At 41.1% G+C, this 19739-nt stretch overlaps 1 protein-coding gene across 5 annotated transcripts in view; it reads right to left on the reverse strand.

Moving 5' to 3' along the window:
- Window positions 1-796: 796 nt before the first annotated feature.
- LOC117541838 (oxysterol-binding protein-related protein 2-like) overlaps window positions 797-19739 on the reverse strand; it is a 28570-nt gene continuing 9627 nt past the window's right edge. For 4 of the 5 annotated variants that reach the window (XM_034209080.1, XM_034209081.1, XM_034209082.1 and 1 more), the window contains 14 exons: window positions 17130-17430; window positions 13660-13786; window positions 13288-13363; window positions 12866-13000; window positions 12158-12255; window positions 11407-11589; window positions 11218-11325; window positions 9986-10075; window positions 9678-9798; window positions 7270-7389; window positions 6125-6248; window positions 4767-4857; window positions 3840-3875; window positions 797-3679 (listed from right to left, as the gene is read on the reverse strand). In XM_034209080.1, coding sequence (XP_034064971.1) covers window positions 3577-3679; window positions 3840-3875; window positions 4767-4857; window positions 6125-6248; window positions 7270-7389; window positions 9678-9798; window positions 9986-10075; window positions 11218-11325; window positions 11407-11589; window positions 12158-12255; window positions 12866-13000; window positions 13288-13363; window positions 13660-13786; window positions 17130-17166 — 1449 coding nt within the window. In that variant the 5' untranslated portion in view covers window positions 17167-17430 and the 3' untranslated portion in view covers window positions 797-3576. The remainder of the gene's footprint in view (window positions 3680-3839; window positions 3876-4766; window positions 4858-6124; window positions 6249-7269; window positions 7390-9677; window positions 9799-9985; window positions 10076-11217; window positions 11326-11406; window positions 11590-12157; window positions 12256-12865; window positions 13001-13287; window positions 13364-13659; window positions 13787-17129; window positions 17431-19739) is intronic. The other variant, XM_034209084.1, reaches the window with a different exon arrangement.

Here is a 19739-nt window from a genome sequence, read left to right on the forward strand (position 1 = left end):
GATTGCAAAAGGTGTTGATGACTAACATCTGTGTTTGTGAAATCATCCATGTTCACTGTTTTTAATATTGCAGTACCTTACAGGAGACAAATGTATTGGGATTATTGTTTTGTACAGAAACTCTTGGCAGAATGACGGCTGAATTCCATTTAGTTTCAGGGTCTGTGCATATTTATTTTCAGGCAATTGTCAGAGCATCCATTTAGCTGTCTTGTCATGTCATGGCAGGGTAAACACATTAATAACACTTATGGCCCTGTTCCATTCCGTTGGGCCAGAGCCCTGTTGTTGTGAAATCTAGCTCACTGTGACACACGAAATAGAACTGGACCGTAATCTATGAATCCCTCCTGTTGTTTTACCCTGTGATGACACGTCAAAATGGCTGTTTGTAACAACTGTGATTTCTCTACTCTGACTTGTAAGCATTCTGCTATGAACTCTAGTGGTTAATTGTATTATTGTTGAGTCATCCCGAGTCAATTAGGTTGACTCGCCAGTTGGGAGGCGTGTGGCGCAGTGGATAGAGCCTTGGCATGGGGATCAGATGGTCACAGGTTCAAACCCCACTGCAGTCAGCATGTAGTTGTGTCCCTGAGACACTTCACCCCAAATGGCTCCTGTGGGGATTGCCCACAGTATTGAGTATGTAGGTCGCTTTGGATAAAAGCGTCTAACAAGTAACATGTAATGTAATGTAATTATGAAAACCAGTGTATACTCAGTGTGGTCTGAGTTTTTCCAACATGTTCCTTAGTTCATCTTAATCCAAAAAAGAAAAAGAGAAGTGGCCATGAATTGAAATTAGGATTTTATTAGTAGACATCTCCCCCTTTCATTATTCTACCAAGCTGTCCACAGACTGGATATGACCCACACCTCCAAAGTAAAACATCTGGTACAAAGTTCTCAACAAAAACAGTTTAAATACTATAAAAATAAATCAATTGCACAAAATGATATATGCCATTTGTGATTACCTCTGTGCAGCACTTGTACACACATAACATCGACAACAACCCCGTGATACAGTGCAGGAGGAGAAACTACACAGAAGGCATTCATGTAGAAAGAACCGACACAAAGCGACATGGAGCGCGTTTAATGACACAGCAATAATGTGAGGGGTAGACGCTGAATCAGCACTTTCCAACAATGGTTTGTTCCTGTTTGGGTTCATTTAGCATTCGACCACTACTAATGTAGTGTTTGTGGGATTCATTTTTAATGAGGGTAGCTAAGCGTGAAGCCGGTGATTGATTTTACATTATTAAAAAATCATTTGAATTATGTTTTACTTTTTTTTTAAAACGACAATTATTTCCTAGAACCGCAAAGATCATAAATAATAAACATAAATACAATCACACGAAAACAAGGGAATGAAAAAGGGAGTTGCTAAGCTTGACAAAGAAATCAAATAAAACAATTAAACACAAATGAAAAGATAAATTGGTCCAAGATGTGTATGTAATTCCTTCCAAATATTCTGAGTATATTGAGATAAGGTGTGTGTGTGTGTGTGTGTGTCTGTCTGTCTGTCTGTCTGTGTGTGTGTGTGTGTGTGTTACGAGGAATGTAAAGCTACAGTACAATAACAGAGGACACAGATTCAAGTTGAGGTGCAACACTTGCATAGAGTTGGTGAAATAGCACTGATGGAAATGTGATATTTAAAATAGCAGGGAACAAAACGCATCAAATGGTGATTTAAAATGAACATTACTAAAGGTCACAATAGATGTATTACACTACTGCCATTATTGTTTAAAGGAGTGCAAACTACGGTGCAACGTTCCCTTTTTCAATAAAAGCTCTCACTAGTAGTTGTCTGTCACAATCTCTCAAACAGGAAGTGTGTAGAGTGTGTGTTGCAGATAGCAGGAAGTAGAAGGTTCATTATACATTCATTTAATTTATATATAAATCGTATATGAATTTAAATGAGCATGCCTCACAACCTTAGACTGTATCTGCCCGAGCAAACCGACACGTAAAGGGATTTATTATGACTGTGCAGAGCATGACTCATCAAGTTTCTGTACAAACACTAGCTTTTTGTGTCTCTTTCCCTTATAATGTGCTTACGTTCATTAGAGTACTTTTTGCTTCAATTTGAAAAAGATTGGGAGCGTATGACTTGCCGATGATATCTAACAAGTTCCTTTTTTGCTACAATCAGAATCGGACATTTTACACACAGCAAAGACGGAAAATTAAACAACAGATCAGCCCCTTTTGTGTTGGAGGAACACACAATTATACATATTTTTCTTTTAGTGACATTCTTCCAGCGCTTACGTCCAATTCAACGGCACAGCAGATTATTACACTGACACGAGTAACGCTTCCTTTTTTAATCATGCTAAAGTGAGTGCCAATAATAATGTCAATCTTGAGGTTTCATAATTGCCATCGTTCACACACCAAGTGCCCTCTCCTGTAGTTAATATGGCTTTACGTGTCTGTACATATTTATACGATAATTTATGTATTTACTTGTATTTTCTCCACACAGGTGGTGGTTGAGTCAAATCTGGGAGTTGTATATACAGTTATAAATGACAAACTCATGGGGAAAGCAGAATTGTGCCTAAAGAGAACTTTCAACATTTCCTCCGCCTTTTAAGAGATGTACGAAGCGGAGGATGACAGCTCAGCTACGACTCAGCAGCTAGCCGTGCTGCATTAGAACATTCCGTTAAATGTTTCCTCATTTCTTTTGTTAATGTTAATCGTACTTTACAATTACACTGCGAGAGAAAGCTACTTTTACAGACAAACAGAAGCCAAGTGCAGACAGGGGTTTAAAGGTCAGATTCATGTGTTGCTGTGCAGGAGAACGTCACATGGTGCGTGTGGTTCCTCTCCTGGTCCCCCCCCCCTCTGGCATCACATTCCCCTCTGCTGTCGAGGAAGCATCTGCTCTCTAGTAGTCTGTCTGGATTCATTTCAGCACATAAACCTTTAGCAGAAGGTTAATGTGCTGGAGAGTGTTTCAGGGACATTACACACAGACAGTAATGAGCTCCTTTCACCAACATATAATCGTCTTCCTTACAGGGTACAATGTCACCTATATTTATTTTCAAAGTATGTAAAGAAAAATAAAGAGGCCTCATGATTCACACATCCCTGCTTTGACTGTAAATCCATCACTGTGATTATTATGTTTTACTTCATGATTTAACTCCATAACAACACGTGAGACAGTCAGAGTGTGTGAAGTAAAAGTGTTAAACATTCAGAGTAACCGTTGAGTTCACCAGCTCTCTGCCGCTGCCATCCCTCAGGAAGAAAATGTGCTGGTTGCTATGTGACAAAATCACCAAAAATGAGAATAAGCAGAGATTTAAAAAAAAGAAAAAAAGAGCTGAAGACTCAGAGGGCATGAAGCAGGCTGCTGAGCGACGTGGATGAGTTTCAATCTCCTCTGTCGCTCTCAGTTTAAAGAGGATGGAGGCAGTGAGATGAAGATGGGAATGTGGATTTCTTTTTTGTACATTTCTCTCCATTTCACGACATTGCAGGTTATACAGGAGGAAGAGGAGGATGATGATGAAGGCTGGAGGACTATCAGTAGATGTCGGGCAGGTCTTGGTAGTTTCTATTGAAGTATCCCCCGGTGTAGAGCCAGGCCGGGGCGTTGGTGTACGGGTTGGTGCCCATCTGGAACCACCTGGGACACACACAAGCACACCTTTTGAAATGATTCAGGATACATTTCTTCTCCTAAACACACACTTCAAGTTGGACCGTCACACTCAGATATCCAATCTACCTCTGACACATGCTAAACTAGTTATAAATGTGTTTATTCTTTACTGTGGGGTCATTACTTGATCAGTGAGCTGCATGACACAGAAGCAGACGGTCTGTCAGGAGAGGGAGAGAAAAAGAGAGCGCTCCGTTCATTATTCCTGTGTTATTATCCAAAGTTACTGCACACTTTTGAATAATGTCGTTCATAAACTATGAGGAGTTTGTTTAATGTAATAATGATGTTGTTTTTGTTTGTACAAGCGCATGACTCTGAACTTGTTGATCAGTTATAATTACTACCTGAAGCAATTTAACAATGAACCCCATGAACTGAGTTTTAAATCGTTTGTCATTTACATATTTCATGTCTCGAGTGCTGACGATGTTGTGATTGGCGGTTCTGGGGGTAATGGAATGTTGGTGGTTCTGGTGTTAAGCCATCCTCTCTGTGTCACCGGGTACAGTTGCAGTGAAATGTAGCTGCAGTTACTTAAATGTATTATTGTTCAAATCTTTTCATTTTCATGTTTTTTTAATGCAACTTTGTGTGCAAATCTAGACTGTATGAAGTTCCTAAAGTGATATATGTTGTTCAGCTTTTCCTAATACTTGGACGGGTTGAATGCAAATCTGAATTTCACTGTGTGTGCTGCGGACATGTTGGACGATAAAAAGAGGATTACAAATCTTCCACTTCCAAATGTGAAATTCCGAATGCTCAACTTAAACGAATAAATAAATGTAGAAATGTTGTTAGCATAGAGAGGAATATTATCTTTTTTATTAAAACTATGAACTCATCTTTCTTTTCATCACATTATGTTCATTCGGTTTTCAAAACGATTGTGTTTTTCAAGCTCTTGACAGATGATGGTCATGTTGGCGTCTTGTTTGCACGGTGGCCAGTTTGATCTAATGTAGAACAACAGAGCTCACAACACAGTTCTGCTCTGTTTGTAGTATCTGTGTGTATAAGAGCACTCTGCTGAGAGTGTGTTTCCCACCTGGTGTTCCACTCCTCCTCGTCCTTGGCTCTCTCCTTCCTGGACGCTCTCTGTTTCTCCTCCAGACGCTCCTTCTCCCTACTGGCCTCCTCTGCAAGTAACACACAAACAAAACATCTGTAATTATACAGTTTAGCTCAGTAGAATACACTCGTAACTCCAAGGCAGTAGTGTTGAACTCTCTTAGGCTGCAGCCACACGAGGACGATAACGGTCGTATCTGCTACAGTTCTCTATCAGATAGAGTCTACGGTTCGGCCACACGAGGCCGACATGGAAACGCAGAAAACGATAACGGGTCCCAAGGTGGGTAGATCTGCGGACGAAACGCTCGGGGGGCCAAACGGCTCCGTGATTACGCCCTATAACGATCATTTCCTGATAACGATGACGCAATAGCCCCAGTGTTTCGAGCCAGGTCCCGGTATCTCGCAGGACAGCGCACCCAGCAGGAGCTTCCAGCTACATTTGATCGATATGGACATAAACGCGAGTGAAGTCTAATCGGACAGGAGAGGAGACACGCAGCTCTGCATGCTCACCTGCAGCTCCGCCCGCTGTGATGGAGCGATGAGCGGAACAAAACACAAACTTAATCAAGTTAGATCTTCACCCTTAGCTATTTTAATTACCTCTCAAACTACCTAAACTAGTTAAATATGTTTATTTTTACTGTCGGGTCACGCATTACTGGATCAGCAGCTGCATGAGACCACGGATACTGACGGGCTGTCAGGAGAGGGGGAGGAAAAGAGAGGCTCCGTCCTCCGTGTATTATTCTTATATTATTATATAGAGTCGTTATTCATTTGTTTTAAAGCTCAATAAATAACAAAGAAGACCTTTGACCGGCACTTTTTTCTTTTGACCGGAAGATTTAAACTTTAACGGACATGTTGACCGGCGAAACCCCACCTCTGCTGCTAAATCCAGCGCGGAAAATAAACAGAAGGGCAACCATGGCAACCATGCATGCGTGAGAAGTCTTCTTCGCTGCTTTTGGTGTATTTTGTGGCAGAAGTACAGCGCCACTTACAGGCCCAGCATATGTACTACAGCGTCTCCAGCGGTTCGAGCGGTCTCGTGTGGACGGACACGTTTCTGGTGGCTATTGCGTGTGGACGGAAGACTTTTTTGATAACGATTTTGGTGCGTTTCCGTTATCGTCCTCGTGTGGCTGCAGCCTTAGATCAACAAAAAGAGATGATAGTGACACAGACAGCCAGCAGGGGGCAGCATTGTCTCATTAGTGCCTTTTTTTTTTAAAGTTCCAGAGAGACTAATCTGTCTTGTCAGTCGGCTGTGATCAAACAGACTCTACAAGACAATTTAAAAAGGGATGTTTAATATGGAATTACCCATCAAGCCGTTCTCCATGGCTCTGATGTCGGGCCTGAAGCGGCAGTCTGTGGGGGCCACCGTGCCCTCCATGCCGGGCTCCATCTCATTGAGAGACATCGCAAAGTTGGTGAAGTTGTACATCTGGGGAGGGAAGTGGAAGAAAGATTGAGAGGGAGTTAAGGATGTTAAATGTTTGAAATGCCTAATTTCCATTGCATATTTAGACTTAAAGTACCAGGCCTTTTTCTAAAAATGTTTTCCTTAATGGAGGTAGTGTTCTCGCCTGAATCTGCCCTGACATCATTGTGAACGAACACTCGCTGAATATGACGGGTTGGTGCAGGATGTCCCGTGTCAGGCTAGTTACGATTCTCTCTGACCGATCAGTGAACAGCAGTCTTTTCATTCCTGCCAAACTGGTTGCAATAATATTGACTGATTCTGCAATTGCGATATGATTTGCAATTTATCAGAGAGAATTATCATTATTGAAACATTATTTCACATGATCTTTCATTCTCGTTTTAATATGAGGAACTCAACCGAGACATTGCCCTTATCAATCAATCAATCAATGTTTATTTATATAGCCCAATATCACAAATGTTACATTTGTCTCAGTGGACTTCACAGTTTGTACAGAATATCAGTATGACAATACGACACCCTCTGTCCTTAGACCCTCACATCGTACAAGGAAAAACTTCCGGAGAAAACCCACAGTTTAAAGGGAAAATGGGAGAAACCTCAGGGAGAGCAACAGAGGAGGGATCCCTCTCCCAGGACGGACAGACGTGCAATAGATGCCGTGTGTAAATTGAAGAGATAATACATTTACAACATAGGTAGTCCAAATGTATTACTGCATTCTGGATATTGCACCAGTCATTATGGGATGTCTTAAATGTGGATTATGCTTGTCCACCTTTCTGTATTGGCTCAGGTCTATTGTAAAAAATAAGTGGGTACTATCAACAAAAAAAGCAAGTGGAGTTGAGAAGAGCCGTGTCGCAACATGCAGCGGAAATGTGGCATCAATGAAACATTACAGTCCCTGCAATCAACACTGTTTGGGTAAGAAAGCTAATCGTTTCCTGGTTTTTATACATGTGAAGGTCCATCAGACTTTTTGTATCGGGCTCTTTTGAGTGTTTTCTGGTACCTGAGTAGAGAGAGCCGGTCTGGAGTCTATCCTCCACAGCAGAGTGCTTCCTGGTACCACACAGACCGTCTCCTGGGCGTCGGGCATGTCGTCCGCGTCATCGTTCTCCTCCTGGTCCTCCTGGGAAACACACTTGTTATTTAAACTGCAGAGGGTGAAGCATCTTAGTTTATACTTTATAAACAGGATTGGTGTCTTGTTCCAGTAGAGGTCTTCCTAAAACCCACCAGGAAAACTACATACATGTTACAGCTATTGTATTCACTACAAACAGGCAAACAGTCTGGATATGACCACACAGAATGCTGTGGGCTCCAACAGGAAATCAAGACAAAAATACAAAGTCACAAGATAATTATAGAAAATTATATTATATTTTAAACAATAGGTAAAATAAAGGCAATACGATACTGTCTACGAGTATTTTATATTTGCATAACAATAAAACAGTAGACACATAAATACTGATACAACCCACTATTTAAGAATTGATTTGATGTGATTTCATTTCTGTTTTAGTTACTCTCCGTGTTTATAATGTGTTGAGTCGCTTTAGTTCATTTCCTCATCCACGCATTTGTCACTTCAAGACTGGACTACTGCAACAGCATCCTGTATGGCTCATCATCCAAAATCCTAAATAAACTACAATACATCCAGAACTGCGCTGCCCGCCTCCTCACCCGCTCCAGAGACCACATCACCCCCGTCCTTCAAAACCTGCACTGGCTCCCTGTTCGTCAACGAATACACTTCAAAATCCTTCTGCTAACACAAAAAGCTCTCAATAACCAGGCTCCCCCCCCTCTCACCGACCTGATCCACCACTACACCCCTTCCCGCAGCTCCAAACCTGGGGGGATAGAGCCTTCTCCATCGCTGCCCCCACCCTCTGGAACTCCCTCCCACAACACATCAGAGACTGCACTGACCCCCCTCACTTTCAAAACACTGACCAAAACACACCTCTTCAGACTGGCTTTTAATCTGTGAATTATACTGTATTGCTGTTTAAATAACATTTAAGTGTTATTTTTAGTGCCGGGACTCGATTAAAAAAATTAATCTAATTAATTAGAGGCTTTGTAATTAATTAATCGAAATTAATCGCATTTTTAATCGCATATAAATATTTGACCTAAGAACAGTGAGAAGCAATTTTTTTTCACATGGATTTTAGTATACCATTAGGCGCATTCACACCGCAGTACTTTTCCCACAAAGGTTCATGAGAATTTAGTTCATGAGAACTCTTTGAACCTGGGGGTGGATTAGGCAAATGAAGCCGCTGACGTCACTTCTTCTTCTTCTGCTTTGGGTTTACTGGCAGGCCGCAAACCACTTCACGGCGTATACTGCCGCCCAAAGTCCCCGGCCGGAAGTCCCCGGAGTTGGGGACTGGCTTCAGTAGAAGCTGCTGGGAGTCCCAGCAGCTTCTACTGAAGCCTTCCGAGTAAATCGCCAGAACGCCGACACCTCCTCATCTCCACCGCTCCCATGTTTTATTTTGTGTTGCCATAAGTTAGTCTCTCTGCGTTTCTGCGCTGGGCTAATGCTAATAATGCTAATGCGAGGATAATAAAATGGCGGCTTCACAAAACGTTTTGGGAGTTTTACAGGGCGTGGTTTGCAATCCGCCCAGCCAATCAGAAATATAGCTCTTTTCTCACAAGAGAGCCGTACGAAAGTCCCTGCTCTCTAGCAGCTCTCTGCTCTCTAGCAGGGACTTTCGTGGGGGTAAAAAGGTTCTCATTAACTAATTTTAGTACCGGCTCTTTTTGGTGTGAACGCGATAAAAGAGGCTAACGTCCACGCTAGCTTCCACGCTAGCTGCTATATATTTTGCATTGAGGTGATACTTGAGGCTTGATGTGCTGCGGTGATATGCAAATTCCTTTTTGCATAATTTGCACACAACCATGCTAATAATTTGCACACAACCGTGCTCTTATCGACGCTTCCATCCGTCCGTTTTTTAAAACAACATTTCCCACTGTTGTTCACTGTGGTTTGTTGTTGTCTGAAGTCATGAACGTTAGTTGGTGCTCCAGTATAATCGGTACGCCTGAAACTCATCCAGTGAGAAACGTTCCGCGGTGCAAAAATAAGTGCGATTAAAATGCGTTAATTTTTTTAACGCGTTAATTTTTGTGTAATTAATTAATCTTAATTAACGCGTTAAAGTCCCGGCCCTAGTTATTTTATCTTGTTTTAATAACTTTTAAATTCTATTTTATCATGTTTTATCACCACTGTAAAGCGTCTTTGAGCACCTGGAAAAGCGCTTTGAAATGCAATGTATTATTATTATTTCATTGTGTGTATTAAATGTGATCAGTTTCTTTGCTAATCTGCGATATGAAGAACAGTTTTAGATTTGAAGAATCTGATTCCTAACTTCTACTCACACTTTTGTGCTTCTTGCTGTCCCCTCTCTTCTCCGACTTCTTGTGGGCCTCGTACGCCTGAGGGTCCACGCTCCACATGCACTCGGTCCACTTCCCGTAGATCACACAGTGTTTCTTTTTACTGACGGAGAGAACAGAGAAATGGAGGGAAGAATGAGAAAGAGAAACATGAGCAAATGATATGTGAGTGGAAATGAAGGACAACACAAAGGAAGATAGAGAGAAGAGAGGAAGAAGCAGAGAAGGATAATGGAGAACCAGTTCAGGATAACATTTGACTGAAGTGTATTTTAAGAGTGCATTCTAACCTCTTATCCTGGATGTATCCCTCCACTTTGTGCAGCTCTTTGCCAAACATCCCGCAGGGTTTGAAATTCAACACGCATTTGTCTCCAGTGCTGCAGAAAAACAGAGTGAAGAAGAGCCGGTTAACGTCCATAGCTTTATTTAGTCCATAATAATGATGAAAGAAAAGACTTCTGCTATAACAATGAACATTGAGGCTAAAGTTTCCTAAACCGACGTTCCTGATCTACTAATTGCAATTAAGAGCATCATTAGTGTAATTGAATTCCTCCTTAGTGTTGTTTAGACAAAGGTCAGCCTGAAACTAGACGGGCCTTTTTTGTTTCCTGCACTAAATTTCGATCAAGCGCTCCCTGTTCTCCATGCAAGGCTCTTTCATCCAATCAGTGCTTCAGTACAGCAGAATCTCAGCAGCTGTGTGATTATGACTCAGACTGGATGGTCAATGCAGAGCTTAAATAAATAAAGGTTTACAAAGTGCTTGACGTATTGTTTGCACGAGAAGACACACAGAGAGTACACAAGCTGCTCAAGTGAAACGCTGAGTCAGAGTAGATGAAGGCGCCGGGCAGGATTGCTGAACAAAGATAGAGGAGAGTGTGCTTGAGGCTCAACTATGTTGTAGAATAAAATCATTAATATATCTTAAGTTTGTCTATAAACAGACCTTATTCAGGCATCCAAGCAGAACATTTGTGTTCTTTAAAAAACTCAGTAGAATATCACGCTCAAAGAAAGATCATTTAGGTTCAGCTTTTGTAATGTGAATATGTATTAATTTATAATTATTATTATAATAATGTATTATTATTATTATAAATGTAATATAATTGGTTAACAAAACAAGCAATATTCAGCCATCATCTTTGGCTTTAGGAAACTTTAAAGGTCAGTCGTTCAACTTTTTTTCCCCCACCATTTTACAAACTAAAATATTGATTGGGGGGGCGAGTGTGTGGGTGAGATACTCCCACTGCAGGGAACTTTGAGATTTTACCCTTTGCAGACCATTTACATGCACCAAAATGTATAAAACAAACTATATGAAATTGAAAACCCCAAAAAGCATAATATGGCCCCTTTAATATTTGTCTTGACAAATTATAAAAACACTGTTTGGGTCCCCATAGGTTACCAATACAGTTCAATTAACAACAAACTGCACTCGGGCCGACAGTACAAAGGACCTGCTGTAAAGAGTAATCACAGACTGCATCTCCCATGTGCAGTTCACCTGTGGTTGACTATCTCCACGGTGCCATACTGCTCTATCCACAGCTTCCCCAGGATGATGTTGTGAACACAGCAGTAGGGGTTACTCCATGTGTACGCCTCGTTGTGCCTGCAGGAGAGGAGAAGAAGAGATGAGGAACTGATTCTGGATCAGAAAACTGTGACGTGAACAAACTGTCACCAGACTTACTTGAGCAGCTCTAGGGTGATGGTCCCTTTCGGCTCTGCCTCGACGCTCTTGCCCCAGAACTTGAGTTTGGGGTAGATGGATCCGTGGAAGACAAAGTCCCCCACCAGACTCTCTGCATGGAAGGCGCTGACCGGGGGATGGTGGGATACCTGCTCCGACACCAGCCGGAAGCCCTGGTCCTCTCTGTGGAGGGCAGGGAGGAAATGAAACGTTAAACTGGGCGACAACACAACCACTTGAGTTTGATTCTAGCCCTTGGACTTTAGTTGCACTGATCTGTTTATCCCCCCCCATTTCGGCCAAATTAAGGCTAAAATGGCCCAAAAACATCTCAAGGAGAACTACAACTATTTTTGAAATTCAGGCAAGTAAACATTGTCAACTCTCCTTCAAATTCAAAACCTGAGGTGCTAAAATGTGTGATGTGAAGTATAAAGTCTGAAACTTCTTCAAATGCTATGAATTGGGAAAGAGGTTTAAAATCACACTAAATGAAGAACTGGTCTTACCACATCATCTCAAAACTAAAGTTACTTGTATCAAATAAAGGAACCAAATCACAGGGTGAATTAGATTTGTATTTGACACCTAAACCGAGATGACATGGTGGCAGAGTACCTGACAAGACAGAAACAATGACACATTGACAATGTAATGTAACATAGGATGGTGTTCCCATTAAATACAAAAGGTGTGTGTGTGTGTGTGTGTGTGTGTGTGTGTGTGTGTGTGTGTGTGTGTGTGTGTGTACCTGGTGAGCTCATAGGTCTCTCCCAGCAGAGGGTTGAAAGGTTTTCCAGTTCTGTCCCACTGAGACGCAACCGCTGACACAGCAAAAGCAGCTACCGCCTAAAGACAAACAATGTACACATCATGTCAGCGAGTGTGTGTTTCTTTTCCCTGTGCCGTTGCATGTTCTCATTAATCCTTCTGTTTAGAGCCAGGCTCAGTCAGTCAATAAGTGTTTGTGTGTGTCGAGCTTTCCATACTGGTTGCTTTATTGATCCAATACACTGGGGATGAGCGGATAAGTGCACACCACCATGGAGAATTATATAACCTTGATCTCTGTTTTATTTACAATATGTAGTAGCTCATGTATAGCTTTAATTACAGCACCAGGGCAGTTCTTACATTCAGTGATTATAAACCCATCATGTTGAGGTCAAAATGGCAACTGAAATCAACTAATTGAGGTTTACCTAGAACTTTCCTAACAAAACACAAAGGGCTGTAAAGTGTACCGTGTAGCTAAACCGTGTTTTTTGCAAATGGAAGTGCAAATAATTGGAATAGAATGTTTTCAAGAGTGGAATAAATGTGGTTAGTGCTCATAAAAGAATATTAAAACTTGCATATAGATCCAGTAAAATTGCTAGATTAAACAAGAAAATGCAAAAAATGTACAGAATATTTATTTATTTGATGTCCTTCCTGTACATGTGTGTGTGTGTCTGACCTGCATGCGCTCTATGGAGTCGGGCAATGCGCAGGCTCTGTTGATGAGGTAAGTGTGTTCCATGTACTCTGTGATTCGCTGCAGGAAGCTCAGAGGCTCGTTGAAGGCGATGGGCATCGTGATCTTGGAGAGTTCCTGGGAAAAACCACACAGTGACCCTTACTAACAGAACAAGTTTGTTATCATCTGAGTTGATTTCAATGATCACATGGCATCTAACAAACACTGTTTGAAGTGGAGACAATTCATATTACACAATCAGTTTTTGACATGGCAGTGACGTAGTTTCAAACACTGCTCTGACTCTGGTTACAAGGGCCCTAAAATAATGAGCAGCTACTGAAAATCGGTTTCAAGTCTGTGTGGGTGCACACTCAGAATATTAGCATTTGATTTGTGTCTGGAAGTCTGCGGCTCCTTACCAGTCCGATGCATTTCTTCAGGATGCTCCACACACTGATAGTGTTTCTGGAGAACATGGGCGCCGGTAATGACGTCCTGAAAAACAGAAAAAGAAAAAGAAAACAGGGGGATAATTTTATATGAGGGATTTGTTGTATTTGTTATTGTTACACACATTTCAGCCACAAGAGGCAGTCTACACATCACCCAATGTTCCTAATGACTAAAAGCATTCATGTTTTTTCATACTGTTTTCTTTGGTTTCTCATTTGACAGCAGCATAACAAAATATTGCGACATGGACAGAAGAAATGTGTTTGGACCCGGTTTCAGGCGGAGGTAACCCACATACAAACCCAGCAGGTGGAATGCGGGCAGGAATGCAGCAGTACCTGTGTTTCTTGATGCCATTCTCTTGTGGCACAGAGCCATTGTTCTTCTGGCTGCTGCTGTCAAACACCAGCGCATCTTTGAAGCTGGCCTCCGATACGCCTTCATACGACTCGTCTGAATCCAGGCCTGTGGGAGAGAGAGTGTTACTCAAAGGTCACAGCAGCTGCTCTGCGCAGAATACCTGCTCTTTCAACTAGTGCAATAAAAGGCAACACAGAAATGCATATTCAGAGAGAAACAAAGTTCTCTAAAGGTTTGCTTGCAACATTGGTCAAAGTCACGGATGGTGCAAAACATTTGCAAACTGTTTTGCATCAGGGACTTTGAGCCTGTGTGTGACAGGCAAATGTGATTGATTGCCTGGTACCTGTTTACACAGACTAACCTCTTCACTTACATTACAGTGGTGTCACTTCAGAAACCCTAATGCTATGGTTTATTTTAATTCATGGTCATGATAAAACAATTCCACAATATAATACATGCCAATGTCATTCGGAAATCCCATGTAAACTGTCATGACGCAGCCATGTGAAACTAAATAGTATTTCAGGGTTTTTCTAGAAAAAGAAAGTATGAGGGCAATACTGTGGCACTGATTTTGAATACAAGATATTTAAATTCTCGCGAAACAAAACAAGACACCCGTATACAAGAAGGTGCTGCGGACTTAAATAACAATGCGATGTCGGAGCTCAGTAATAACAAAGCTGTCAATGCCGTCTGACAGTTTCATCATTTTGGAGTAATTCAAGTGTTTTTGAAGAACACAAATATGGTTTCTGGCATCACTTTAACATTTTACGAGTGAAAAGCAGCATTTTGGTACGCGCACGCCGAAAATAAAAGCTCACACCAATAGTACACCTGCTGTGAGAGCATTGGGTTTACCAGTAAATGTCCATGGGAATACATGCAGGTGTCGACCTACACCTGGGTGTCAGCCAGAAGATAAATGACTTGTGAATATTAAGTGCTGCAGGGTGGAGTAGAGGTGAACTCAAGGTGGGGCCCTCAATTATTAAACACGCCTACTCAGCTGTCAGTATTACGTCAAACGTACCAGGTGTGTACTCTTACCGAGGTACGGCATTTTAGATTGAGATGTAACACGCAGGTTACATGCAGGTGTGTCATTCATATTTGGTGCAAAATGTGTAAGCTAGTATTCAAAACATTAGATCTTACATCATAGTAGCTGAATAAGGGATCTGCAATTGTTGGAGTACATGTTTGCCAACTGAAGGTAATATATAACACAAGATTCATTGCAATTGCAGCACACTACTTTTTTTTTAACTTAGTACTTTTTAATGCATGTTACATAATGTAACATGAAGCTGTCTATGGCTCTTTTTCTGCTGTAACAACGTACATTTCCCCTCTGTGGGACTAATAAAGGGATTCTGATTCTGACTAAAGAACAATATGTTGTGATGCACAAACCAGATGAGAACAAATCCTCCAGCCACAAGCTGAAAAAGCAGATGTTGCAATATCACCATGTGCTGCAAATCTTCATTGATTTAGAACATACAGAGAAATGTAACCCTATCCTTCCAGTCCTTGTAGCTCCCAGGAAGCGACCTAGATCATATCTGTTTAGTATTGCTTTCTAATACTTGGAATTGGTTGGATAATTCTTAAAGAGCTGATAGAAGTTAAGGATCAATATAGTCTGTGAACAAAAAATCACCAAGACTAGCATTTATATTGAAATTGAATACTAGTTAACATCTACAGTATTTACCAAAAGTAGAGGTGCAATGAGGGAGAAAAAACTAGACAATAAAGCCATGCTGGAATCCACCTGTTCCTGACTTCATCTGACCCTCTGTGTACACATTAATAATACATCCGTCTCAGATTAGTAATATGGTCAAAGACAGGAGGCAGGCAGACACAAACACACACTTGATTCTTGTATATATATGGCCAGGAAACAAGAAAAAACAATAGTACTGAATGTATGTCAACATGAGCAAGCATGCCTAGCAATATCACACAAAAGGCACAAAAGCAATTGTGTTAATAATTTCTGACAGAACAACACCCTATTAAAAACTAAAGCGATTAAAGGTGGGGTAGGTACGTTTGAGAAACCGGCTCGAGATACACTTTTTGTTATATTCCATGGAATGCTCTTAACATCCCGATAGCAATGAATCCATAAAAAAAATGTCATCTCTGGAAGCCGTGGCGCTGTAAAAAGCACGACCAATCATCTGAGCCGGCCCGGCTAAAGTAACTGGATGGCCTACCTGCCTGTCAGCCTTCCATCTGTGCACAAACTTATCTCGTGCCCTCATTGGTCATGTGCGTGTTTGTGTGTGTTGGAGGAGGGGCTCTGTGAGGAAGTGGCAGATGTTTTCCGGCTGCGTATTTTCAAATTCTAGCGCACTCGAGCTGGTTTCTCCAAAATGACCTACCCCACCTTTAAATGTTGTTAATTATAATGTTTTAAACCACAACCAACAGTACTATGTCCACAGCCAACAAAATCCATGTTGTTGTCCAAATGTCTTATTTCTCACATTGTTCTAATGACCGTACAACTTTAACTGACATCACCAGTGAGTATTTCTCCAACTTTAGAGTATTAAAGCGTTTCCAAAACCAAGAGAAACACTTCAAAGTGTATCTCTCCAGAGTCTGGCGAGTCAGACCCCTGGAATGTAAGACATGCTACGCCCCTCTCATAGTAAATAGTCAGGATGACACACAAGTGTCTAATACACAACGTCCTAGTCAGTCAAAGCAACTCCAAATAATACATTAGCTAAATCAAATCTTTATAATGAGCTAATTCATAGATATCAGACCCTTCATGGCATCCCATGCATGAGACATGTCTAATCTTTTGACAGAAGCAGACATCTGAAACCAATGAATCCTTAATACAAGTCAGGTTTCATTTAACTGCCTCTATGAAAGGTATCAGATATAGAGCGTTCACTGCTGATCTTGGGATATTGATACCAACTGATATCCCTAAACCCAGAAAGAAGAGTCACACTGAAATGAGTACTTATCTGGAAAACCCACACAAATTCTACTACTTTATATTTTGTAAAGGTGACCACAACCACACAACCTCCCAGAATGCAAGCTGTCGTTGACCTTACCGATCATGACCGCAAGATAGCAGACCTCTGAATTATTGAAATAATCATCAGACTATAGCAGGTTAGGTTCCATCAGAGGGTATTATGCTTATTACGAGATATCCTCTTGCAGCCAAATACATTTAGATCCTAGTTAACCTAAATGATACATAAATATTGGTTTGAGAAAATTACAAATGAAGAGAAGAAATCAAATCAACAATTTTGTGAAAAATCTGTTGAGACATCTGGCATCAATTGGGAACTTTCTATTTTCGGACAGGCACAGAAAATCACTCTTTTACTTCAGAAAGATCTACAAAACAACTTTATCCATTAGAAACCAAATTCGGACACACTCCTACCTGTGACGGCGTCGTAGAACTCATCCTCATTGTTCATCTTCTAGAGTCAAAGCCGACCAGTCGATTAGGACAGACGTACGACTTCTAGAACATGTTCCTTTCCGTGGCGACCCCTCAGAGTTCCTCTGGAGGGACACCTGGCGATCAATGTCCCTCTGGCCTGTCAGCACGGCAACAGCACGATGTTCGCTCAATATCCAGGGGCTCAATTGGAGCAAATCTGCAGCTTGATTCAGAGACGTCAACAGCTGACTTCTGAGTTCAGGTTGGGTTTCTTTGGCGTTGTCGAGAGAAGCAGGATCTGAAGAGACAGAAAAACAATATAGGTATTCAGTTTGGGTAAACAGAGAGTCGTTTCCTTCCATGAAAGCAAAGACTAGTCTGACTAATAAGAGAAAAACATGTTTTTGCAGAAACCTAGGATGTCTATGAAGCAGCAATGTGAAAAATATATTGTCAAAGCTAAACTGGAATTGTTCATACAACTCTGTAATAGCCTGATGACAACCCACAGAAAATATTATTATGGATTGGTCCATGTCTGAGCAACAATACTGCGTTTCAGAGCTAGACAAATAATCTGCTTCTATCGAACTGAGGTTTGGTTCAATTGAAACGAAAGAAATTGCCCTCAAAAGCCCCATTATCCTGAGTTATATTTTACTGTACTTTTTCAGATGACGATAAAGGGTCATTTTCATCTATCCAGGCTACAAGATCAAAAGCAGCTTAGTCAGGCTGAGAGTTTGGTCCATCATGGCCCACTGAGTGCAAACAGAGAGTTTTCTGGACCAGTATTTACATAATTGGGACATCACCGTCACAGGCATTCAGGGTCTTTGTTACCTTCTGTTGGGTACATTGGCTCGGATCTACATTTTAAACTCAAGTTCATATTTCAAAACAGTTCCAAACAGCATAATCACACTTAACATGGAAATCAGGGAAGTAACATCCAGTCTAAAATGACTATTAAGCAAGAAATGCGAGAACATGTTGTTAACAGCTTGGACCAGCACTTTTTATTCTTCAATGTCTGCTTTTGACCTTTGTCTTTAGACATCCTGTTTAAGAGGTTTGTATCTATCCTCTTGGAGTTTCGGCCATTGATTGAACTGGCCTTAACAATGTATGTCATAGAGCTAAACTCAGAAATCATTCTTTACCTGTTGAATGTCAACGAGTAAAGGTGACAGGATGAAAATCAGTAAAGGTGGAAACATATTCCATTTGAATCCCTCAACTCATTAAACAGGGTTTAGTGATGCTTCACTGGTCAGTAACCAACATAGCTATTGGAAAGGAAATGCTCCACTGTGTCGGCAGCAGATAACATTGTTCTGCTTTATAAAAACGAATAATTAATATTGCTTACTCATTGTTTTGTATTTCTGTCCACTTATATGCTTCACAGTTTCATAGAAACAATCCATGATGAAGCCAATTGAACTGTTTGTTTCAATCACCCCTTTGACCCCCATGATGTCAGCAATGCAAGAAAACCATCATAATGACACAGCCCGATTAGCAAATATGACAAATGTTGACTTACACTTTGACCCATTATTAGTCAGTGGCGAACCGTCAGGGCCTTCAAGGTATTCAGAGAATACCCTGGAACACTCAGATAAAACCAACAAAAAAAATCGATTTAATTATATAAATAAAATGTATATAAAATGAATAAATGAGAATCGTATCTGTGTTGTTGATCTGTAATATTACAGTGTTACGTTGATTTGTTTGTCCTTCTCGGACCATGCGCTACGCATTTCAGTGGTTTTGTGTTAGAAAAGAAAGCAACCAATCAGATCTTGTCCTTCAACCAAGGTATTCTACATCCTTGATAGAATGCCCTGGCCGTTGCACTGAATGAGAGCGTACGTTGGGACTGACAGTTTGATCAACCAATCATATATTGATTTGTAGCCAATGGGCGTATTCTTTCAGAGTTTCCCTCGGTTCCAGGGTATTCTAGAAGGCCCGCTAGTTAACTGGCTCGAGGCAGAGGATCTAGATGAATGCGACAAAGCAATTCATGCCGTTTTATTGTTTTTAACGTTGAAATGACAAGTGCAACAGGTGAAGATGAAGTCGTTGCGGAATTGTTGTGAGTACCCTTTTCAAGACGACAATTCAGTGAAAAGACGGACATTATAATGCCGCGGAGGGGGGGGGGGGGGGGGGCGGCGGCGGTCGTGGGGGGTGTGTGTGTCTATAGAAGGTCCAGTTGTGATAGACACGGTTCGCCACTGTTATTAGTAGTAGGCTTTACACAGTCACACTGCAGGGGCCTCTTCTCACATCATTACAGTTCAATCAAATTGTGTTTGAACATGAATATCGCAAACGTGTCAAGCATCACAAGTTAGCACAGTGAGCAGTAATGATATGTTCCTCTTCCCCTAAAAAAGTCAATATAATATTGTTTAGGTATTGGTCTGAAACTCAGGTATAATATTACAATAGCAGCAAAAAAGGTTGAAACTGTAGTTCTCTTATCATGACATAACTTCATTTATTCATTTTTCACACAATGGCAAATAAAAAGGGCATTTCTGTTTCCCTACCAAACTAGGTTTCAACACTTATCGACCTGCAATAGTTGTT

Source organism: Gymnodraco acuticeps, unplaced genomic scaffold, assembly GCF_902827175.1.
Source record: "Gymnodraco acuticeps unplaced genomic scaffold, fGymAcu1.1, whole genome shotgun sequence".
Taxonomy (NCBI): domain Eukaryota; kingdom Metazoa; phylum Chordata; class Actinopteri; order Perciformes; family Bathydraconidae; genus Gymnodraco; species Gymnodraco acuticeps.